The following is a 24,121-nucleotide window of genomic DNA, read 5'->3' as shown; positions in this document are numbered from 1 at the left end:
TAATTGTTACAGTTTTTCTTCTAAAGTAACACAACTGTTGTGAGTACAAACAATGGGAACAATACACTACAGTTTTTGAAGAAAATTATCAAATGTAAAACTTTACCTGGAAATGTGTATCTTAATGAGATGTAGAGGGTTTTTTTAATTAGCTCATTTACTCATGGACAACTATCACTTACTGCTAGAAATAAATACAGTCCAGCATTAATTCTATTCCTGTCTTAGGGGGTTTTATGCAAACACTGAGAAACCTCATTCCTAAAAATAAGTAAATAAAAATTGGAAGTTTTGTTATTTTGTAGCTTGATTCTTTGATGCCTTCTGAATCACATAGCCCAAGTCCAGATATAATCAATCTAATCAACCGTAAGTAAAATTTTGAAAGCATCAGTTAACAGCATGATTAGGGTCTCCTGCAGTCTCTCTGAAAGCGAGCAAGTAGAAACCCTTGAGCTGCAAAATTCCAGACACTAAAGCCCTTTGCTTCTCAGCACCATGGGTATCTCTGTCTGTTGGTTACACGGCTGGGAGGTTTTCCATCTTGCAGCAGTGTGCCTCAGGGAGACAACAAGTGAGTGAATGGTCTGCCTTTTTACGTGAAGTGGGAGAAGGGGGTGTTGGGATAGCTCAGTGAGCTTGTTGCCTTCCCCGATCTCAGGCACCTTCTCCGACAGGTGAGTACATGTGCAAGCTGAGCAACTGGACATGAACTCCTTTAAAAGTCTCCACCTTCGTGCACAAGGGTGCATGGAGCTAGCTTGTTCCATGAATACTGTACCTCAAACAACACACCTGTTTGGAAACAGTAACGTAAAAGAGTCAAAACTCTATAGTAAGTACTGCCTGACCCTGTAACATACATGCTGACCTTGGACAAGTCACTTGACCCCTCTGGGTTTATACCCTTATCCCCAATTTAAGGCTCAGCCTTTCTCACAGAGCTGTTGGGCGGATAATAAACTAATTCAACAATACTGGACCTTGTCTCTATGCCAGACCATGTGATAAGCACTATGACTGCAAAGAAGACAGACAAGGGCCTTGCCCTCCATGAGGCAGGGAAGAATCGCACACAGCATGGCAAGTGGACCATGGAAGCACAGAGAAAAGAAGCATAAATACTGTGCACACAAGGGAGGGCCGGAGGCCTAACCAACAAAAAGGACATCAGAGTTGGAGCTGAAAGGGTGGAGGCAGATGGAACTGCATTTTCAAAGGTGTGACATTTGAGAAGCCAATGGTGTTTTTTGAGGATGGTGAGTAATCAAGGGCCACTGAGGTCATGGGTGAGACTGCAGGGGAGAACTAAATCAGAGATGATGCAAAAGAAGACAGTCCCCAGTCCCCCTGCACACCTCAGCAAAGAAGCTATATGAGCAATAGTGAGCACATGAACAAGTCATCAGGTGAATGCAAATTAAGACCGCAGGTAATGCTACACACCCACCAGAATGGATAATATGGGAAAGGCGGACACTGTCAAGTGTCAACAAGGATGGAAAGCCGTTGGCGCCCAATACTTGACTGGTGGGAGTATGAAAGCATACACGTGGAAAACTGGCAGTCTCTCGAGAAGTGAAAGTTACCTAAGCCCCAGCAATTCCTCCCCTAGGCATTTACCCGAGAAAGATGAAAACACGTCCACAAAAAGCTGTGTATAAGAATGTGCACCGGGGCACCCAGGTGGCTCAGTCGGTTAGGCGTCCAACTCTTGTTTTTGGCTCAAAGCATGATCTCAGGGTTCTGAGATCGAGCCCCATGTTGGGCTCTGCCCTGGGTGTGGAGCCAGCTTAAAATTCTCTCTCTCCCTCTGCCTCCCCCCCAAAAAAGAATGTGCACAGCATCTTTACATATAATCACCAACGCCTCCACAACCCAAAGATAAGTGTACCTCTGCTCTCTCCAGTGGCCACTTTCCAGTGACCAACAACAGCCCAGAAATCCTGTCCCAAATTTCCCACAGTAATTAACTCCAGGCTTTTCCATCAAGAACTCTAATCAGTCAAAAGCATGGACAGTCCCAAAACCATTGTGATTTTCCTTGGGAATAAGCTTTTGTCTCAATTTGATAAAGGATGTGTCAGGAGTTCGGACAATTTGCAATAAACTAAATCCCAGCAATGTTACGGTCATACTTCAGAGACCTCCACAGCTGTCCATTTCCTCCCTCTCAACTCTTCTCTACCACCCACTCCATGTTAGGAACAACCAGCTAGCCACCCTCGGTCTGAGCAGAGTGCCAACTGAGGCAGCTAGCTGCCTTCGCTAAAAGTGTTTAGAGAGTCTGAGTTTACAAAACTTCGCGGGAAAGAACAGGCACTTCCAGCAACGCAGCTAATTCAAGCAGGTTCCATGCACGCAACAACTGAGATCAAGAGCATGGAAAACTGCCCCAGGGCAGGCTATCTGGGAAACACGTAACTGCCCATGGTCGTCGTTGCCAGAGATTCTGACTGTGTAGGTTTGAAGTAAAGTCCAGAATTGGGGGCAGGGGTCTCTGGAATTCCCCATTTGACTGATTTTTCAGCCAAGTCTGGAAAGCAGATACCCTATAACTCAGTGTTTCTCAAACATAACATGAGCATCAGAACACCTAGGGTAACATTACTACGCCCTGCCGGAGTTTCGTCCCTAGGTCTGCAGTGGGACCCACGCCTGTGGACTGGTGACGTCTCAGGAGATGCTGAAGATACCAGGACCATACTCGGAGAACTAGTGGCAAATGCCAGCTGAACTATCAATCAAGAAATGTTCTGTTTCTCTCCCACTGAGAGATCAAATTCCGAACCACAGAACAAAAGTCTCTGGGTCTCTGCCATCAACAACCTCATCAGCACAGCTACTAAGAGCTACACTTCCTCTGAACATCTGGGCTCCGGTATGCAGCCCCTGCCCCGTAGCCAGCAATGCTTGTGCACACCTTATCTCCCCTGTTAGGAGCTTCCTGAGTGCAGGGCCCCATGGGCATCTTCCATTACCCAGTCAGCATACCGCCCGCTTAGGTCACTGAGCTCACTGATCTGGGACCTTAGCACAGAAAGGCTCCGAGAACACTGGAGGCAGTTCTGTTCTTCACCGACGAAACAGGGACTGCAGAGACGTGACCTGCCCAAATGCCTGCAACCTGCATACGGCCCCAGCCTGCTCCGGGACGCAGACCTCTGAGAACTGCAGCTACCACACTCCCCTGCTCTCCCTTCTCGGGGGTTCAGCCAGTCGGAAGCCCGAGCAGGAACCAGGTGTCACAGTGATGTGCTGGAGCTGCTCCCGAGAACTGACCACGTGCTCCCCACCCCAGCTCTGGGTTCAGAAACACCACCTGGGTAGCTGGAACCGGCCATGGTGCAAGTACTTACACCACAGAAATGGGCAGACGCTACAAATCAGGGCTCCTGACCACAGGGAGTCCACAGTTCCGCCTTTACCAACAGCCCGCCGGCTATGCTCATGACCGCAGACCACAGCTCCTGGCGGAAGCTCCCGTAACCCGCTTCCCCTGCTGTCTCCTCCAGGCCTAGGGGAGCTCCTGGTTGCCTGGCGTGCCCCCGCTTCTCTTGCTGGCTGTCCTCGCCCCTGCCCACACCCTGCCAATACCCTCTGCAGTAAACTCTTGAGCAACCTCTGCCCAGTGTGCCGTCTGTTTGCTGCTGGGACCCTAACCCAGTGAGCTTCCTGGAGGTACGGTTAAAGATAGGACGCGTGTAGCTGCAGCAGATAGGAAACCGTTGAGAGAAAGGATGGAGTCAATTACAGCGACTGTATTTCCACAAACAGAGCCCCACCCACCAGATCCTTTCAAAAGGTGGCCGCTTTGATTACTGACCGCTTACGACCTCCTAGTTCTTCTAGGTAGGGAAAGGGAACACGGGGAACGTACACGTAACATGCTACCTTTAGTGTAAAAAAAAAAAAAAAAAAAAGGCAAGGAAAAAAATACATGGGTGCTTAGAAAAGCATGAAATTTCTCTGGAAGCACATGCCAGACCCCTTTAACAGGGGTTGCCTCCAGCAAAAGGAATGGGAGCCTGGAGAGCAGGGGAAGAAGGGAAACTTTTCACTTTATACTTTTTTGTGCCCTGTGAATTTTATACCACATAAGTATTATTAATAGATACATTTTCTAAAAGAAGAGGAAGAAAAACACTCCAATCTAGTGTTCTCCTCAGGTCAAGATGCCTTCCCCATTATAAAACAGCCCTCGGAGAGCCCAGCTGCCAGTGGGTTGGGGTCCTCGTAGAAGCCCCCCTCACGCACACCCCATGCGGAGATGCAATGCTATGGTTAAAATCCTAAGGCCACCTTAATTAGCACTTCACGGGTCCTCTAATTCTAATTACCTGGTAGCCTCCATTTTATTATAATTAGACTGCAGCTGTCTCCTGACCAGGGATTATGCTCTTCTGCAGCACTCTGTGCTCATTCTACTGCGAATGATGTTCAGTGGAGTGAAAATATAGGTCGGTAGAGCTCGCTTGGCAGTCTACTGGGCATCTCTTCCTCCAAACCCACTGGAAAACAAAGAACCATCCAGTAGAAATTAAGGACGTGGTTGCCAAATACCCAATAAGTAAATTATCTCCCCAAAATGTATAGCCTAGGGTTAGAAGTAGCTTACTGAAAGAAAAAATTAAGCCTTTAATAAAGTATATTTTGCTTCTGCTCTCCTTCTTCAACATATCCCAAAGCCCAATTCTTGTACGGATGCTACATTTATCTGCAAAAAAATAAAATATGCTCCATTAGTATGGAACCAGCCAAAATAAAATGCAAAAACAAATATGAATGTACAAAATCTCCAGTTTGCAAACTAAATTCATATATCCAAGACATGTGGAATGTCAAGGAGAGGACCAGCAAGACTGCATGGCTTAAATTATACTCATGTGTCCCCTGAGACTTGCTTCCCACAAACTCTAGAAGCACATTTTTAGACCTCAGAGATGGTGGCAACCATCCAAAATTCATGCCAATGCCAAAAACGGATTTTAAAAAAAATGAACATAAAACATTCATCAGATAACCTAGAACAAATTTCTCCACTGAAGTTGTATTTTCTTCCCTCAATAATGTTAGATCAAAACAGGCGGGTGTGCACTAATTGTCAAGTGAGAGTAATCTGGGAAGCAGCACGTGCTCGGTCTGGCTGTGATTCGGACACCAGGGAAGCAGGGGTGCATTGGATGGGCCGTGGTTATTTCATGTCTCATTACATTCTGGAAGCAGCTGCCATTTTTTTATGCCTTTGAAGGATCTTGATACAGGAAAACAGAAAAGGACAAATTCAGAAAACAACTCAAACTGGGCCTTGTCATCAGAGATCTTTCTTATCTCAAGTTTTCAATGGTTCATATGGAAGAATCTTCTTTTTCTCTCATTCTCATGCTTGTGATCTACTGAAAATAACCCATGAATTACGGCACAGCATTTTGCAAATCCAAGCCACTGCTTTATTCTTCAGTTTCATTTCTATATTGTTTCTGACCCTTTGTCCTCCATTTCTGCTGAACACATTTCAGAATGGTTGGCGATACCTTTAATTGCTGTCCATCAGTGGAAAAGCCTATGGAGGAGGTTTGTGATCTCTGATGGAAAGGTGCTAAATAAATCCAAAGACTTGCTGTATATCCCTATAATATCAGTGCAGCAAGTAGGGCTGAAAACCTGCTAGGACAGGAGGAATCCCATCCCCCCACTCCCCGCCCTGAGAGGCCATGCATTCTGCTCTCCACATGGGGCTGCCTCAACCTCAGCCCTACCTTGGACCAAGACACCTCAGGCTAGAACGTCCTCTCCCATCCCTGCAGCCACCAATGGCATTCCACTGCTTAAATCCGTATTCTCAGATGTCTCAGAGGGTTTTTATGTTTGCCCTGCTCTTTTTTTTTTTTTAAGATTTTATTTATTTATTTGACAGAGAGAGACCAGCGAGAGAGGGAACACAAGCAGGGGGAGTGGGAGAGGGAGAAGCAGGCTTCCCGCAGAGCAGGGAGCCCGATGCGGGACTCGATCCCAGGACCCTGGGATCATGACCTGAGCTGAAGGCAGTCGCTTAACCAACTGAGCCACCCAGGCGCCCTGTTTGCCCTGCTCTTCCCCATTTGTTTTACCTTAGCTACTCATCCTGGCCTTTTTTTTTTTTTTTAAAGATTTTATTTATTTGACAGAGAGAAAGCGAGAGAGGGAACACAAGCAGGGGGAGTGGGAGAGGGAGAAGCAGACTTCCCGCCAAGCAGGGAGCCCGATGTGGGGCTCAATCCCAGGACCCTGGGACCATGACCTGAGCTGAAGGCAGACGCTCAATGACTGAGCCACCCAGGCGCCCCTCATCCTGGCTTCTGAAGTAGCCTTCTGAATGCCCCTACCCACACACAGCGCAATCAAAGGGCCGTGGTGGGAGCTACGGAGCAGTGCACTGACCCTTCCCTCTCAGCTAAGGAATCTTTCATTTTTAAGCTGCTTGAGAAGCTGCATTTGAGGCAAGTTAAAGCCTCAGAGTCAGAAGACTGGACACTGACCACCTGAGAACACACTCTATTTTAATCCACATGATAGCGTGTGGGAGGTTTGAGGCATGCAGAGAGAGCCGGATGATTTTGGAAACTGGGAAGCTAAAGGAGGCTTCATCAGAGGAAGAAACCTGATTAAAGGGATAGAAAACAGCTGAGGACGTGCACTGGCAAGCACTTCTCTATAAATAGCAGCTGAGACCCTCCCTAAAGGGAAAGGCCAGGGGAAGGAGAGGACCACAGCCTGGATGCCTGCAGAACTCTGCAGCCTGTTGAGAGTTTCCTGTTAACTGTGAATAATAAAGAGGTGATAAACAGACCGTTAGCTGTCTCCTGAAACTCTTAAGTATCAGAGTATATGGGCCGCAGCTGTGAATAAGATGCGTTGTGTCTGTAGGTGGGAAATACATTTTCAAAAACTCACTTAGAAAAACTGACCTTCATTAATTAAAGATAAAGCTGCAAATATATACTCAGGAACTCTATTTCTTCCATATTACTATAACTGGAATATCTCCCTGCATATTTATAATCTGCTTGTCACATGACTCCTCTGCTCAGAACCCCCAAAATCTCCCAGTTCCCTCAGAGTAAAAGCCAAAGTCCTGTAGGAGAATGGAAGACAGGCCACAGACCAGAAGAAAGTATTTACATAAGATATATACGATCAAGGACTTGTACCCAAAATATACAAAGCACTCCTAAAACTCGGCAATAAGAAAACAGACAACCCAACTTAAAAATGGGCAAAAGACCTGAATAGACTCCTCACCAAAGAAGATATACAGATGGCAAGTAAACATATGAAAAGATGCTTCACACCATGTCATCAGGGAACTGCAAATTAAAACAAGGAGAAGCCACTGCACACCTATTAGAATGGCCAGAATCCAACACTGGCAACACCATTCGCTGGTGAGGATGTGGAGCAACAGGGACCCTCATTCACTGCTGGTGGGGATGCAAAATGGCGCAGCCACTTTGGACGACAGTTTGGTGGTTTCTTACCAAATTTAAGATCTTCTTACCATAAGATCCAGCAATTCTGCTTTTTGGGTGAATCTGCTTCACCCAAGAGCTGAAAACACATCCATGAGAAAACCTGAACACAAATGTCTGCAGCAGTTTATTTGCCAAAACCTGGACGTCATCAAGATGACCTTTAGTGGTGAATGCATAAATAGGCTGTGGTGCATCGGACAGTGGGAAACCATTCAGTGATAAAAACGAAATGATCTGTTAAGCCATAAAAGACACAGAAGGAACTTAAATGCATCTTTCAAAGGGAGAGAAGCAAATCTGAAAAGGCTACATCCTGTATGATTGCAACTATAGGGCATTCTAGAAAAGGCAAAACTGCAGAGACAGTAGATCAGTGGTTGCCAGGGGTTGGCAGAATGAACAGAGAGCACAGAGAATTTTCAAGGCAGTGAAACTACTCTGTATGACACTGTAATGGTGGACATTTGTCCAAACCCACATAGTGCACAACGAAGTGAACCCTGACGTACACTGTGGACTTCAGTTAATAATGTATCAGTATTGTCTCATCCATTGTAATAAGTACACCACACAAATGCAAAATGTTAATAGGGGAAAGTGGGAGTACATGGGAATTCTCAGTACTTTCTGCTCGGTTTTCCGGAAACCTAAACTGCTCTAGAAAATAAAGCCTCTTAATTTTTTTTAAGCCAAAGTCCTTATGATGGCTGAGCAGGCCCTGCACAATCTGCTCGCTTGTTCCCCCCTTGAACTCATCAGCCAGCTACTCTCCCCTAGCTCACACTGGCCTCTGCTTTTCCCAGACCTTGCCAGGAAGGCTCTTACCTCAAGACCTTTGCACGGGCCATCTCCCTTGCCTGAAATCCCATCTCCCAGACTTTCACATCACTCCTTTGCTCATATTCGTGGAGCCTTTGTTTAAGTGGCACTTCTCAGTAATGTCTGCCCTAACTGCTGGCACTCCCCACCCCCTCATCCTGCTACTTCTCTCCAAAGCACTTATCATGGTCTAACAGGCTATGTGATCTACTTGTGCACTCAGTACTTCCACGGAACATTACCTGCGCTCGGAATGAGATGCTCCATATGCAGAGTATTCCGTCTGTCTGGATAAAATGTCAACACCTGGCAGATCCAAGCATTCAACATACTATCTGTTCAGTAAAAGTGAGGTTGAGCAATGCTGACCGAGCACTTAGGACACAAAAGTAGTATCATTGGTCAAATGTGAGAATCAAATATCTGAGACAGAAACTATTCTTAAAAAACACTTGGAAATATAACCACTGCAGGCAACATGATACAGAGGAATGAAAGCCAGTCTTGGGTTTTACTGTGAGTCTCAACCTTAACCCTTTCTGTCAGGACTGAAAGGTGCATCGTACCACTGCCGGCTCAGCCCGGGGCCAGCTGCCGGCCCCGTCTCTCCAGGGCTGCCCACATTCAGCATCCTGTGTGTATCAGGGCATCAGTCAGCCGGGAGCTGCCGAGAGCCGCTCTCTGGTTTCAGCTCTCCTCTCTATCACTAAGGAAAATCGCCAGCTCTTTGTCGGGTTTCCCCCTACCCAGCTGGCCTGCGTCCTCGGGCCTCTCCAGGCTCCCTCCGCCCAGCACTTCATGCGGCTGGGCACAAGCCCCGCATGTTGACTAGGCTGCCTTATATTCGTTTCCTAAGTATCACAAAGGAGCCAAAACAAGCCAATGAAGACCTTGCGGGAGTCTGACATTTCAGGGAGGTGGGGAAGAGGCGCACACGGAAGGAGGCGGAGGAGAGGGACAGGAATGAAGGCAGGCAGCCGCCCACCTGCAGCTGTGACTGTTCTGCCCGTGTGTCTGTTACGCCCCAAGACAGTGGCTCCCTCCATGGCCCCAGGCACTTTCCCCAGCTCGGGCTCCGCAAACTCCAGGGACAAGGCCTGTTGTCCCCTGCTTCCATCCTCCGTCCTCCACCAAGGAGCCCATCCAGTTAGTTTTTGTTATTCTCGTTTTCATTTCTGTAATTTCCATTTCTTTTTTGTAAGTCCTGTTTCTTTGCGGAGATTTCCCATTTTTTCATTTGTTTCAAGAGAATCTGTCATTGCCGTTTGAAGCCTTTTTAGGATGGCTGCTTGAAGACATTTGTCCACAATTCCGACGTCCTTTGCCAAAGGAGAAATGGCCGCTGAAGGTCACCTCAGCAATGGCATGTAGGCAAGAAGCTTCCCGTGACCAGCCTTGGGGTGGGGGAGGCTGTCAGAAACTGTCACTGTTTCCTCCACATTCAGTAACAAAATGATTGACTGGCTCCTTAATTGAAAAGCATAAATTGGAACGAAATCAAGGCACGTGTTCTCGGTATCAGCTGAAGGCCAGCGTGAGCAGCACAGACCCCTCCAGACCTTCAGAGAACAAGGGGTCCCAGTTTAAGGACCACAGGCCCACCACCACCCACTTAGAAGCAGCATCATGAGTCACATGAAGCCCTCACTGAAGAATGGCGCTGCCCAGCTACGTTTTGATGGGGCATCCCAGAGTCCTGCCGGAGGCCATTCCCAAACCCCACAACCCAACAACACAGGGCCTTCCTTTTCCCTTAACAGCCTGTGTTGCAGAGAAGCCCAGCCTGAAGTCTCTCCGTAGCCTTCAGTGACTTGCGTCCTGTTTAGCCACAGCTCCTCCCAGCCCTAACTCAAAGATTTCAAGGATGTCTCCCTAAGTGCCTCAATTTAAGCAACGCACTCATCAGATCTCATACAGACCTGCTGAGCTTGCTCTCTTCAGAGATTGTTTCTCTTGTTTATACAAGAATGTTCTAGATGCACAGAAACAGGTGAGGAATCCCATTTTTGAGATAAATTCCAACTGCCCCTTCCAATGCAAGGCAGAATTTCTTTCCAGCCTCTCTACCCCCACATTTCAAAAGCCCATAGGGAAGCAGCGTGGGGTCTGTTCGGTCTTGAACTAACAGGCACTAGTTAGGAAGCTTTCCAAGCGTGAGGGGGGCAGCCACGTAGGCAAGCAGCCAGTGCTCACCTGTGGAAAAGCCCCCAGGTGATCACACCTCGGTCTCCTGTCTTCTTAAAGGGCCGTGCATACAATCTGGCTGGTCCAGGTTACAGTGTTGCTGGCTGATGAGCTCGGGGGGCTGTCAGTGGTTCTCACACGTGGTCCCCTGGACCGGCAGCATCAGCATGACCTGAGAACCTGTCAGAAACGCAAATTCTCAACACTCACCCAGGCCCACAAAATCAGGAACTCCGGGGGGGAGCCCAGCAATCTATTTTTCACAAGCCATCCAGTGATTCTGATGAGCCTCATATGTAAGACCCACGTAGCCACCTAAACCCAAGGCACGAACGACGGGATGCCCCTCATGACCTGGAGATAACCCGAAATGCACATGCTAACATTTTGTACGTGATGGACCACCTCCAGCTGTAAGAGAAGAAAACCAGCCCAACCCAGGAACTGTCAGCCCAGAAGCTCCTCAACGAGGGAGGCTGTGTGCGTGCGCACCACACCCCTTCCCTCAACACCCCCACCCCTGCTCCCAAAAACACTCTCCCAACAGCCTCTCAAAGATAAAGGATCAAGGAGAAAAAAATAACTGGTGGGCTTGCTTCTCCCACACATGGAGACAGACCTGAAAAGTGCGTGTTTTACTGCTTTGAATTGGAAAATTAGTACCCAAAAGCTAGATGTTGCTTACATTTATTGTGATTTAGGAACAATATTCCCACTACATAGCATTTATTCACTTTGATCTCTCTTCCTGCATTTATTATGACGTAACAAATTGTGAGCAGTTTCCAAATGAGAAAGAGAAAGCGAATCCCAGGAGACAACATGTATATTCATAACCTTATAACCTAATACAGACAATCCTCAACTAGAACATGAGCATTCTCAAAACTACATCTTGACATCCCAAAACTGCCTGAACTACGACAGATCTGGACTTTCAAAGGTCAGCTGCAAACAGACGTGGCACAGAGCAGGTGTTTTCCAGCAGTTCCTTGTCAAATGGACGGAAACCAGACATTGATACATTTCAGGTAAGAGGGAAACCTCCGCCTTGCTCAGCGACAAGTGCTTTGCCTCCACTCGCTCGCTGGACTTAAACGAACACCTGGTAAAACACATAGAAAATGAAGGGGGAAATGTGACTGTCGTCTGTCCCTAAAGCCGTGGAAAGGAACACGGTTTTCTAGCATCCTTGTTCAGGCAAAACCAGCTCAAGGTCAACTTCTGTTTACCAGACTTGAAGAGAGTGACGAGCACCATGAGGTCCTGCTCTGCCCCCTGGACAGTGGCCGTGAATCCACACACCCAGCACACGAGGGGCTCTGGCCCAGCAGCCGCCCTCGCTGAAGCTGCCCTCGCGGGCTCAGCTCTGCCCCCAACAACCTCTGCCCCCCTCTGTCCAGAGCCGTCCCTGCCCTCCCCACTCCACACGGGCGTCCTGGCTCAGTGGCCCATGACCAGGTGCGCGCTCGCCTGGGACAGTCCGCGCGTGCCTGCTGCCCAGGGACAAGTGCCCATGCCCCACCCTCCCAGCACGCCTCCAGAGCCCTCTGGTTCTCCCTCGCACCCGCAGCATACTGGTCGTGCTCTTTTCCTGGCTTCCAGTCACCAGGCTCTCTCCGGGCCTCCGCACCTGCTGCCAGGTTCCTCCTTAGCAGCACTGCCCGGGCCGTCCCGTCCAACTCCTCAAGGCTGGTGCTAGGAAGCTCATCACGGCTACACTTCGGTTCACACCTCTCTCTCTCTCTCTCTCTCTCTCTGTGACTCCCAGATTTACATTCCAGCCCCGTGTCCTCTCTGAGCTCCAACTCCTCCCATTCACCACTGCATCCATTCCAGACCTGGTACCAAGCCTCAGGCGCCCCCCAGGCTGCCTCTCACACCAGAGACACCCCATCTCTTCTGTGTGTAGCCAGCACCCCAAGGGCAGTGGGGCTCAGAGCTGCCATGCCCGCCCTGGGTCCCCTGAACCCCGTCTGAAACCCAGCTCCCAAAGGCTTCATAACCACCTCCCTCTCCACAACGGGCCGCATCCAGTCTGTTTCCATGCTCTGCCTATTGTTTTCAAAATCCACAACCAACCGTGTCATTCTTCCCTTTAAAACTCTAAAAGGCATCAAAATCTTTAAGACCCTCTGCCCCGGCCAGCACTGTGGCCACCCAGGCCTTTCCCCATTCCTCCCTCTTACAGCCCACTCGTCCATCAGCACTGAAGGACCACTTCCAGAGAAGAGCCTTCCCCAGACATCACCTGTCCCACCTGCCAAGTGTAAACCAGGTTCCTCAGCTAAAACCTGTTCCTTACCCCCAGCACACGTACCTCAATTTGTAAAACAAATTCATACGACTTCTTTAATGTTATTCTCCACACTAGACAGTCTGCAAGTCTATGTTGTGTCATCCCTGAATCTCCAGAGCTCAGCATAATCCGTGTAGTAGATGTCCAATAAGGACTTGATGAGAAAACAAACAAATCCAGGAACAAATGAGCTCTCAGGGAGTAAACCCCTTCCCCCCACTATTTACCTTTATACATTAAAATTCTATACATGTCTTCTGGATTCACAGTCAGGCTTAAAAGGAGGGGACTGCCAGTAGAATGAACTGAAGCTCCGTTACACACAACAGAAACTTAATGACACACAGGGTGAATACGGCCACGTACACTTAGTGAGCTCTAACGGACGTGCTATGAGATATAACTTAGTGTAACAGACACACCGTGCTCATATTTGAAGTGCACGATTTGACAGGTTTTGACGTGTACATTGTGAAACCATCACCAGAATCAAGACGAATGTCCCCTCATCCCCAAGGTCTCTTTGTGCCCCTGAAGTGTCCCTAAGCAAGCACTGTAGAGCCCACGGCATTTTCTAGAATTTTATGTACACAGAATCATACAGGGTGTACTTTTTGACCCAGCTTCTCTACCCAATATAATTTTCATCCCTCTTAGAGTATTCACTTTTATTGCTTAGTATTAGATAGTATGGATACACCACACTTTATCCATTCACCAGGTGAGAAACATCTGGGCTGTGTCCAGTTTGTGGCTATTAAAAATAAAATTGCAAAAAATAAATTAAAAAAACAAAGTTGCTATGAACATTTGTGCATAAGACTTGGTACAGGCATATTTCCATTTCTTTGAGTCAATACTTAGAAATGGAACGCCTAAGGGGCGCCTGGGTGGCTCAGTCAGTTAAGCCTCCAACTCTTGATTTCAGCTCAGGTCGTGATCTCAGGGTCGTGAGATAGGGCCCCACATGGGGCTCCGTGCTCAGTGGGGAGTCTGCCTGAGATTCTCTCCCTCTTCCTCTCCCCAACCCAACTCACGCTCTCTCTCCCTCTCTCTCAAATAAATAAATAAAATCTTAAAAAAAATAAAAAAGAAAGAAATTGAATGGAATGGCTAAGCCACTTGGTAGATGTATAATAGTCCAAGAAACTGACAAGCTGCTTTCCAGAGCCGTTATAGGGTTTTCTGTTCCCACCAGCAATGGATGGGGGCTCCAGGTCCTCCACGTCCTCATTGACATGTGGTATGATCAGTCTTACACTCTAACCACTCTGGCAGGTGCACAGTGGTGCCCCGCAGCAGTTTCAGGTTGCATTTCCCTCGTGACTAGTGCCGTCCAGCATCTTTCCTGTGCTGGTCACTTGCTCACCTTCTCTGGTGAAGTGTCTGCTCAAGCCATTTGTCCATTCTTTAAATTGGGTTCTTTGTTTCCTTATTATTGAGTGTGGAGAATTCCTTACGTATCCTGGATATAAGTCCTTCTTTTTCTTTTTTTAATTTTTATTTATTTATTTGACAGAGAGAGACACAGCGAGAGAGGGAACACAAGCAGGGGGAGCGGGAGAGGGAGAAGCAGGCTTCCCGCCGAGCAGAGAGCCCGATGTGGCCTCGATCCCAGGATCCTGGAACCACGACCTGAGCCAAAGGCAGACGCTTAACGACTGAGCCACCCAGGCGCCCCTGGATATAAGTCCTTCTTAATTGTTTGGTAAAATTCACCAGTGAGGCCATGTGGCCTGGAATTTTCTTTATGACAAGCTTTTTAACTACTTTAAACTCTTCACTAGATGTCGGGCTACTAAGGTCATCCATTTCCTCTTGAATGTGTTTTCCATGGAAATTGTACATTTTATCTAAGCTGTAGAACTGATTGGCATAAAAATGTTCATACTATCCGATTATTATCTTTTTAGTATCTGGAGAACTCATAGTGATTCTTCATATTGGTCATTTGTGTCTTCTTTCCTTTTTTCCTGATCATTCTAAGAGGTTTTTCAATTTTATTGATTTCCTCAAAGAACTAGATTTTGGTTTTGTTGATCTTCTCTGGCAGATTTGTTTTCTGTTTTACTGATTCCCATTCTGTTCTTTATTATTCTGTTTCATATATTACTTAGAGTTTAATTTGCCCATATTCTTCTAGCTTCTTAAAGTAGACATTGCATTATAGACAACAAAAGCATTATGTGTAAGGTACTCACCTAGCTCACTCCCAGAGTATTTTTTAACAATTCATAAGCAGATGCTTAAGACTCACACAAAATAAAACACAGTTACTATTATTATCCAAAGAACCAACCTTGGATTCCTGACATGGTAGTTACTCGGACCCAATCTAAGCAGATGCACTTTGTCAGAGATGCGATAAATGAACTCTGATTCTTCTCCATTTGTCACCAGGTGACAGGGTGGAAGACACTCAATTCCAGTCTCTTGTCACTTACAAGTACAGTGGTACTTTCTGGAAGTTTAACCTTCACCACAAGCCTGTCCAGAATTTGACCACATCCTATTTAGAGAGCTTGTTTTCAAAAGAAACAAAAATGCATTAACAAACAGGAAAACTGTGACCAGAAAATGTCATGTTTCCATGAGAAGAAATCTGTGACCAGCACCAGTGTTTATGACTGCCTGAACGAGGCAATTTCTTCAGCCCCACAGAAAAGATGACAATGAGGTTACTCCAGAAATAAAGGCCTGGAATCAGATTCTAGGTGTCCTGATGGTCTCCTGGAGCACCACCAGCAGAGGCCATTCATCCCAGGAAGGCCCTCTAAAACTCCTAATTCTCCGGCAAAACCACTATAACACTCTTCCTTAACATGACAACAAATTCATAATCTTTCGGCATGCAACAGGCTTTTTCAGAAACCCAGTATTTCTGACAAAAGACTTCTGAATGAATTTGCTAGCTGCAGATGGATACTAAAAAGTCTCTCGTAAACAAAGTATTTTACGGACAGGAAATAGGTGGGAATGCATCTTCTTGGCATAGGAGCTCAGCAGTGAGTCGCACAAAAGTGAGGGAGAAAGGCCATCGTGGGCCAGAGTATTTACAAATAACCAAGAACTAGAGTGTTGTAAAGAAGGTGTTGCTAACGAATATCATACCGCCACAACCAGACTTCGTTGCAAGAAACTATGCAAATCCAAAGCCAACTTGGAACTGTGGATTCCCATTTTAGGCTGAAGCAATTTAATATAAACTAGAAGAAGCTTAAATTGCTACACTTTGGTTCTGGATTACATACACCTTGTTTGGAGACTATATTAAGAATATTTCTGACCCGGGGCGCCTGGGTGGCTCAGCTGGTTAAGCTTCTGGCTTCAGCTCAGGTCATGATCCCAGGGTCCTGGGATCGAGCCCCGCATCGGGCTCCCTGCTCGGCAGGAAGCCTGCTTCTCCCTCTCCCGCTCCCCCTGCTTGTGTTCCCTCTCGCGCTGTGTCTCTCTCTGTCAAATAAATATTTTTAAAAAATAAGAAAATTTTTAAAAATATTTTTGACCCCTCTTTAAAAAGCTGCTCCAAGTGTAATAAAAATTAAAGTTCTGTACAAACTAACAACTTCACTCTCCAGCCTTGGAGCCATTACCTATTGCCCCAGTGAGGCCGCACAAAAAGTGAGGCTGCCACGAAACCTCGGTGGCAGGCTGAAGTGAGCGTCTCTTTCTGTCCGTGGGGCTACGGGTCAGCCGGCAGTCCTTCGGGTCATGGGTGGGCGTGCTCGGGCAGCAGGGGTCAACCCTGTGTTGGGCAGCAGCTCCGCCGGTCTCGGCTGGGCTCCCTCCAGGGCGGGCAGGCTGCAGCGGCGTCCAGCAGCCTCAGCAAGGACAGCCGAGCCCTCTGCCAGGTGCCCTCCCATCCCTCGGCATCCAGGGCCGGGGCATCCAGGGTCTGCGGGGTGGCGGCAGGTCTGAGAGCGCGCAGAAACTCGCCAAGCCTCCTGAAGCCTCGGCTAGGTCCTAGCACCCATCACGTCAGCCACAGCCCATCGGCCAAAACGAGTCAAGGCGAGCCTGGGACTCGAGAAGGGAGAAAACGGGCTTCATCCGTGGATGTGAGGGGAACTGCCAGGTCACTCTCCACAGGGCGTGGCGACAGCGAAGCCTGAAGAAGTGGGGCCACTCCCGTAATCTCTGCGCCCTAGGAGGCTGGCCTCTGCGGAGGCCGGCCCCTGGGCATCGCTGCCCCAGCACGGTCCTCAGGCCCCGTTCGTGCACACTACAGTGTGGGCCACCCTCTGCACACAAGCGCACGCCACAGACGTCAGCTGACTCAGCCATACAATGATGAGTCTGGGCTGGACAGTGTCCTGAGAACTCCTTCACCCGGAGAATCCACAAGCGCTTCACGCTTGAGACCCATGGTTTCTCTTCGGACCCGCCGGAACAGGTGACACGTGTGTTCACGTGTGTCTGTGTGTGTGATGTGTAGGCCAGCACGCACACAGTGGGAAGCCAATCAGTACGTATTTCCACACATCCCATTTAAACATCCCACCTTTCCCCTTGGCCTTCAGAGTCCAGCACACACAGCACCATCCTGCAAAAACAGGGCTGAGAATGACCAGTCTGGGTCATAAAACTTTTAAAATTCAGAGCTAAAGTTCGAAATATAAAAACAGCAGGAAATGAATGTTCCTAACCTAACTGGGGAGAACTGATGGCGGGAAAGGCGAGAAGTCACACACGGGGGACACAGGGCCCAGGGCCGGCCCCAACACCCTCCCTCCGCGCATGGTGGCGGTCCAGGCCCTTCCGTGCACGCGGCTCTGTAAGTGTGAAACCCAAGCCGCCGGCTGGGCCCTCTGGCCCCCTCGGAGCTACAGCAGCCGTGTGCCCAGCAGCTGCGCGGGGCCTGGCGCTCAACACAGGGTCCCGGAAGCCAAATTCAGTGGTCCCACCAGCCCGACAATGGCGGTCTGTCGGCGGGGAGGGGAGGGGCCGTCAGCCCCCTAAAGTTGCAAGAATCTGCCCATTGTGAGAATTAGAAAGTATTCCTGGATTTGAGCGGCCTTGAGGTTCCAATCCTGACTTACAAGTTTTCCTGGCCACAGCAGGAAACGTTTTCAGGGTCAATTCATAAAATAATCACACCTACTGTGTACTGAGGACCTACCCTGTGCCCAGCACTGCACGAAACCCCTCACGTCCACGTCCTTACCCCCTTAATGACCCTATTGCCCCAGGAGCCCATTCCCTCCAGGCAGGCATCATTAATCCAGTGTTTGGGTGGAAATTAAGACTCCAAGAAATTAGAGACGTTGCCCCAGGTCACACAGCAAATGGGGGACTCTGGAACACATATGGGGACCACCCCTCTTAAGAGTGGCTCTGGGAGGGCCCAGTGGGTCTTGGGGGTCCCTGGCAGAGTTGAGTGCCCAAGAGACGCTGTGTCTTTGCTACCTTCTACTGACGATGACGCACCCCCGGGCGATTCCAAGCCGGAGGAGCAGAGACGGGCCCTCGGCAGACAGTGTTAGACATGCCCCTGGGGTCCGTACGCATACAGCCCGCCGTTTCACATCTCAGTAGAGACGCACACCAGTAAACCCAGGGTCCGCAAGGCCCGGGGGCCCCTGAGGACGATCAGATGCCAGAGCAGGAGCCCACCGGATTCCTCAGGGCTGACCTCCCGTGAGAGACGAGAACGGGCAAAGGAACATCCCGACCAGGCGGCAGCCTGAGGGCGGTGCTCTCCCGAGCTACCTGTCCTCGTCCCAGGTGTGGCTGAGCTCCCCGCGAACCAGGCAGGAGCGTGGCTCCCATCCCAACAGCCCCAGCAGCAGGCACCCCTGGGTTGGACTCTTCTGCCCCCGAGTGCTGTCTGGGCAACATGGGCACGGCAGGCTGCTGGGCCCCCGTGTTCTCGCCTGGGAGACGGGGGTGACACGAGGCGCGACACGAGGTGCCCCGGAGAAGCAGCTCAGCACCCTGTCAGCAACGCGGGGCACACCGTTTCTTTACGAGAGAGGTATCCAGAGGTGAGGCGGGCGTGCTCAAGGGAAGGAGGGAGGGAGGCCACTGCGGGCACTATTTCTATTAATAGAATGAGGTCCTGGCATAGCACCAACACCAGACTCTCCCGGAGGACTGAGAGGCCACTGCCCGGGACCGCAGGCCCTCTTGCTCCCCCTGCGCTCCCAAACCCAAGTCAGACGTCCCTGAGTGAGCACGCCACGGGCCAGGCCGGGCCAGGCCATGGCGCTAGTGTGGCTCTTGGCAAATCACTCTCCGCGTCCCCCGTCTACACCGAATGCAGGTTTGTCTGCTTTACTGTGGAATGAGCCAACAAATGCAGTGAATTTCCTCCTGCTCTGGGCCTAAAGCCCAAAACAAGAATCGCCCTGGTGCGGGGCTGAGAGAGGACTTTAAAATCATGTGCTTCAAAAGCAGATGTTTATTATTACACTAACTATTCTGGAAGCTTTGTTTCATTAGAAGGAATTTGATAGAACCAAAAATTCAGTTTGCAAAGTTTAAAGAAGTCTCCTTAAAAACACAGTCAGGACATACCGTGTTCTGTAAGTTTTCTCTACGAGTGCTTTCCCAGGCGACCAACCGGGATTTACAAACGGTTACAGGGTGTGGGCTTTGGAATCTTGATTCCAGAGCCAGACCCTCGCCAGCACGCCACCCTGCCTGCGCTGACCTCATCCTCAGGGCGAAGGGCCCAGGAAGAGGCAAGCTCCCCACAGTGGGCACTCAGAACTGCTGTCCAGTGGCCGCTGACCTCACTCCCTCCCCCACCCAGCCCCAGAAGTCCCAGCACTGATCAGAATGCAGGCCACACATCAATCAGGAAAAAGCCATTTTTCCTCCTATGTCATATCCGAATTCGCTGATTTTCTGCAGACCTGCAAAAGACCACCTAGGGTTGCCAGATGACAGTCTGAGGAAATGCAAACCATATTCTAATCCACATGTCAGAGAAACCGTCAGAGGTGGGGCCGCTCAAACTCCTTAATTCCTGCTCCTTTGCATGTACAGCTGACTTTCTGACTTCGTTTCCTTCGGCCTCACACCGCTCCTGTTTTCACGGCTTCCTCCTGCTGTCCCCAAAGAACCTGTTGGTCCTTTTATCTCCCACAGATAGCATCTGGCACCCTGCAAGCAGGTACGTAGTTAATAAATTGGGTTCAGATTTATTATGTGACTTACTATGGGTTGGATTGTGTCCCCCCAAATTCCTATGTTCAAGTTCTAACCCCCAGAAGCCCAGGACGTGACCTTATTCAGAAACAAGGTCACTGCAGATGTAATTGCTTAAGTTGAGGTCACACTGGGGTCAGGTGGTCCTAATCCAATGATGGTGTCCTTATAAAAGGGGAGGTGAGGACACAGCAGAGACCACAGGGAACGCTGTGGGGACTCTGGGCATGTGCTGGACCCCCTTCCCCAGCACCTTCCAAGGGAGCGCGGGCCTGCCCGCACCCCGATCCCGGGCCTGTGCCTCCAGGACTGGGAGAGAGCAGGTGCGTGGTGCAGCCCACCCGGGCTGGGGCTCTGTTATGGCCCCAGGACACAGACACCCAGCCTGACAACTTAACCCAATCTAAACACTCACATAAACACCCAGGACATCTAGCAAGACAAGAAGGTAGCAGGACTTTCAACTGTGATCCACAGATGTGGATGGAGGGAGCATCTCCCTGGAGCACGTTACCCATCAGTGCGTGTTCTGTGCTCTGGGGCCCAGGGAGAAAGAACCAGGCTCCCTGAGATTCTCACACTGACTCAAGCAACTCCATGTGCCATGTCCATAAGCAAAACTAAAGCAGTGTGTCATGACTCCCATCACATCAATGCGTTTATTAGTGATGGTCCGCCCTCTAAAACTTGTACATCTTGATTTCACCCTCTGACAAAATAGTCTAAAAAATGTTTAAAGTGGGAATTCATGAGCTCCAGGTAGCAGGGCTCCCTGGATTCTGCAGCCTTTGTGTGTTCCCATCCCAGGAGGGATGAGTGTGAGCAGGTCAGCATAACGTCCCAGCCGTTACTGGAGAAAATCAAAGCGCAAGAGCTTCATACACGGAGATCCGGGAAACCATGTAATCCCACTTTGTCTCCCCTAGAGCAGAGAAGGTGACGGCGGCAATAATGGAGAGTGTCTCTTTTCTGAACTGCTTGGATAAAGAGTGTATTCACCACGCGCCCCCACCACCAGCCCCCCCCGTGCCCCTACCTTCCGCCTTAAGAAAAGCAGACTGCATCAAGGGGAACCCGAACAGAAAACTTTTACAGTCTGAACCGAAATGAATGTCCTCGTGGTTCTCCGCCCCTTTTACTGGCTCTGAAGTAGAACAAATGAACATAATGCAAGAAGCACATTAGTACATGTTTTCTTAATGAAAAGCACATGGAAACCCGAGACACCCCAAACTTTCCTTCACTCCCTGCCTTCCCCAGTCTCATGATCTGTTTCCAACTGTGATGCCGCAGGCTACTCACACCACGTGAACCAGTCGTCAGGGTGTCCATGTGCCAAACTGGGGTCAAGTGAAGGCCCTTTCAACTCCCCACAAATATTCAGTGAGGTTTCCAAACGCTCACACAGTTGGGTGAAAGCTGCCCCCCGTCTGCTTTGGGGCTCACAGTATTTGGTGTGCAAGCTCAAAGAAATACCTCTGCTTAAGAAATGCAGCAACTCATGAAAGTTCAGAAACCCCAGGTTTTTTAGAGGCAGAGACTGGCTAATATTTTACTCCAAAAACCTACCTTTGAACCAGAGAATCAGGAGCTCTGTCTATAATTTGTGCCTTGACGTGAAACTTGCATTGTGGCAGTGTTAGTCGGAGCTGCGGGGAGGGGGACAGTGGCAGTTGGGCTCCTGCAAGCTAAACCCTGTATTCACTCCTCACTCCTCCCCTCCTTTTAGGAGGGTGGAAGGAGTGCTACAGTTCTGAAAGCAAATCTCAGAATGTACAAGAAAATGATGGTTGAAGTCTGCCAATCAAAGTCATGCAGTTATTAAGCCAAATAACATGCATTGATAGTGACACGTTTTTATCCAGACAGCAGATGAAGTTTCTTAAAGCTTCACTCTCGGTCATGGACAGCATTTTGGAGAAGCCTGTTTGGGTGAACTGAGCGTGCATCCTCAGTGCCCTGCAACATCTGTCTTTTATTACCAGACGTCCTGATATCCAGATGGCAACAAATTATTCTGAGTGCCCTGAAACGGATTCGGCTCCTTATTCCTGTCTTAAATCATAATTTTATTGTGACATCAGGTTCGCTTACAAGTAACATTTTTATTTCCTGGACAGACAGGCAGCTCTTCACTCTAATACAGATTCTGTTTCCATATATACGTCCCAAGTAAGAAAAATACCTGAAACTAGTATGCATGCAAAATTCATATGAAATAAAACCTTTTCTGACCCTTAAAATGCAGCACCAAAACATGCACAAACTTCTAAGATTAAACGTTTTACTTTTTCAAGTCACCTAATTAACATTTTATTAGCAAAGTGTCCGTGTGCAGTTAGGACCAATACAACCCCATTTAAAAAATTAAAGTTTTTTTTCCCCCTAATTATGCTGTGCTTCAGCTTCTACATTTAACACCTTTTAAGTAACTGTTGATCTTAAGATTCTGCACTGGCAAAAAAAAAAAAAAAGGATAAAACTGCAGTGTTTCTGAAATACAGGGATACCTCGTTTTTTAAAAGCACTTCTATGCCCCGGCCCCTGCTTTGTCAGTGTGTGTGAGAGGAAAGCAAACTTTAATCACTCACAGAGGCCAGGGTCAAGGTTCACACTCCAGCCCCGGGGAAACCACCAGCCACGGAGAGAGAAGCAGGGTCTGTGGGACTAGGGATTCTGTTCAAAATCAGGTATGGACCCGAAAACGAAATCTAGAATTGTAAGCCAGCCTCGAAGAGTGCCAGGACTTTCGTGGGTTTGCCATCCTCTGGGCTTGGAGACGTGAGGAATTCTTTCGTGGGGAAGGCAGCAGATCCTGTCACAGGCCGGCCCTCAGCTATTGATTACTGCATCTTTTAAAAATGCACAGCAATCGGTCGATTAGGCAGAGGTGAAACTCTCCTACAATACCACCAACAAAAACTGTTCAAACAAAGCCTGGGAGGAAGCCGTGCGCGGCGCTGGAGCACGGTTTTCTGCTCGGGTCGCGGAGAGGGGCGACTCCACCTTGGGGCGGAGCGGAGCCGCCGCTCCCCTTCCCCGCGGCCTCCCCGGGGTCGTTCCCCCCGGACGCGGCAGGGCCCCCTTGTCCAGCCGCACCGCACACAATGGCGCCCCGAGCTCCCGCCACCCGGGCCTCGCGCCGCCTGCGCGCCCCCCGCGCGGGCCGCGTTCCCGGGTCCGCGCACAAAGGAGGCGCGTGGGCTCCTCCGCGCCCCGCGCGGCCGCCAGGTGCCGGCGCCCAGCGACCCCGCGCCCGCGCGTCTCCGCGCATCCCCGGCCGCGGCGGGAACCAGGCGCGGCGCCCACCGCCCGCGGCCTGTGCGCCGCGGGGGCGCGAGCCCGGGCGGCACTTACTTTCTCGATGGTCCCGGGCAGCAGGCGCTCCAGCAGCCTGCAGAGGACCACCCCATCCTTCAGAGACGCCTGCAGGAAGCCCTCCGGGTCCGAGATGGTTTTCTTGGGCGACTCCAGCACCCCCAAGGTGATGAGCCACGTAACGGTCTGCTCGGCGGAATTCATAGCGGCGGCGCGCCCGGCCTCCCCGCGCCGCGAGCCCGTCTGGGCGCCGTTCACCTCGGAGCGGCCGCGGCCCGGCCGGCTGCGCCCCCCGCCCCCTCCGGCTCGCCCATGGAGAGGCCGGCCCGGCGATTGGCTCGGGCGGCGCCGCGGTCCGGCCGGCTCGCGCTCCCTCGCGTGCGTCCTGGCCGACTGTCAAGTGCCTTTTCATTAGATGCACATGAACCTGCGGCGGCCGCCCGGCGCCGCCCCCGCCGCCGCCTCCCGGCTCCCAGCCGCCGCCGCCGATGACATCACCGCGAGGAGAAGAAAAGACGCGGCGCTGAAGCGGCCCCGCGCCGGCCGGCAGCACACGCACCCCGCGCTCGGGCCCGCCGTGCGCCCCGCCGCGCGCCCCCGCCCCGGCCCGGCCGTGCGCGCCCACCTGCGCCGCCGTGACCTCCGGAGGCGCCGGCCGCCTTAACCGTTTGCGCCCCGCGGGCCCCCGCGCACGCCCTGCGGACGCCAGAGCGCGCCAGGAGGGCCTCGCGCCGGCCCTTCCTCGCACGACGCGGAGCCCCTTATTGATTTTCTTAATTCACCAATGTTTCAAGTATTAAGTGCTTCCCAGAATGCTCTTTTGATTTTTGCCAGTTTT

General features: G+C 50.1%; 1 protein-coding gene and 1 long non-coding RNA gene across 3 annotated transcripts in view; both read right to left on the bottom strand.

The window, feature by feature from the left end:
• The window catches only part of ARHGEF7 (Rho guanine nucleotide exchange factor 7), a 125,289-nt gene extending 101,706 nt beyond the window's left edge, over positions 1-23,583 (bottom strand). The window contains exon 1 of one of the 2 annotated variants that reach the window (XM_081815211.1): positions 23,323-23,583. In XM_081815211.1, the coding sequence (XP_081671337.1) occupies positions 23,323-23,487 (165 nt within the window). In that variant the 5' untranslated portion in view covers positions 23,488-23,583. The remainder of the gene's footprint in view (positions 1-23,322) is intronic. The other variant, XM_081815212.1, reaches the window with a different exon arrangement.
• On the bottom strand, positions 18,614-23,042 carry LOC145720714 (uncharacterized). The gene is made up of 3 exons (XR_014143920.1): positions 22,557-23,042; positions 21,002-21,109; positions 18,614-19,920 (listed from the first exon to the last, which is right to left on the bottom strand). It is a non-coding gene; the product is annotated as an uncharacterized LOC145720714 (long non-coding RNA).
• Positions 23,584-24,121: the final 538 nt, after the last annotated feature.

The sequence above is a fragment of the Leptonychotes weddellii genome, chromosome 3 (genome assembly GCF_054177405.1).
Source record: "Leptonychotes weddellii isolate Sample4059 chromosome 3, ASM5417740v2, whole genome shotgun sequence".
NCBI lineage: Eukaryota > Metazoa > Chordata > Mammalia > Carnivora > Phocidae > Leptonychotes > Leptonychotes weddellii.
The sequence above is the reverse complement of the archived record's forward strand: the minus strand, read 5'-3'. Positions and strand labels throughout refer to the sequence as shown.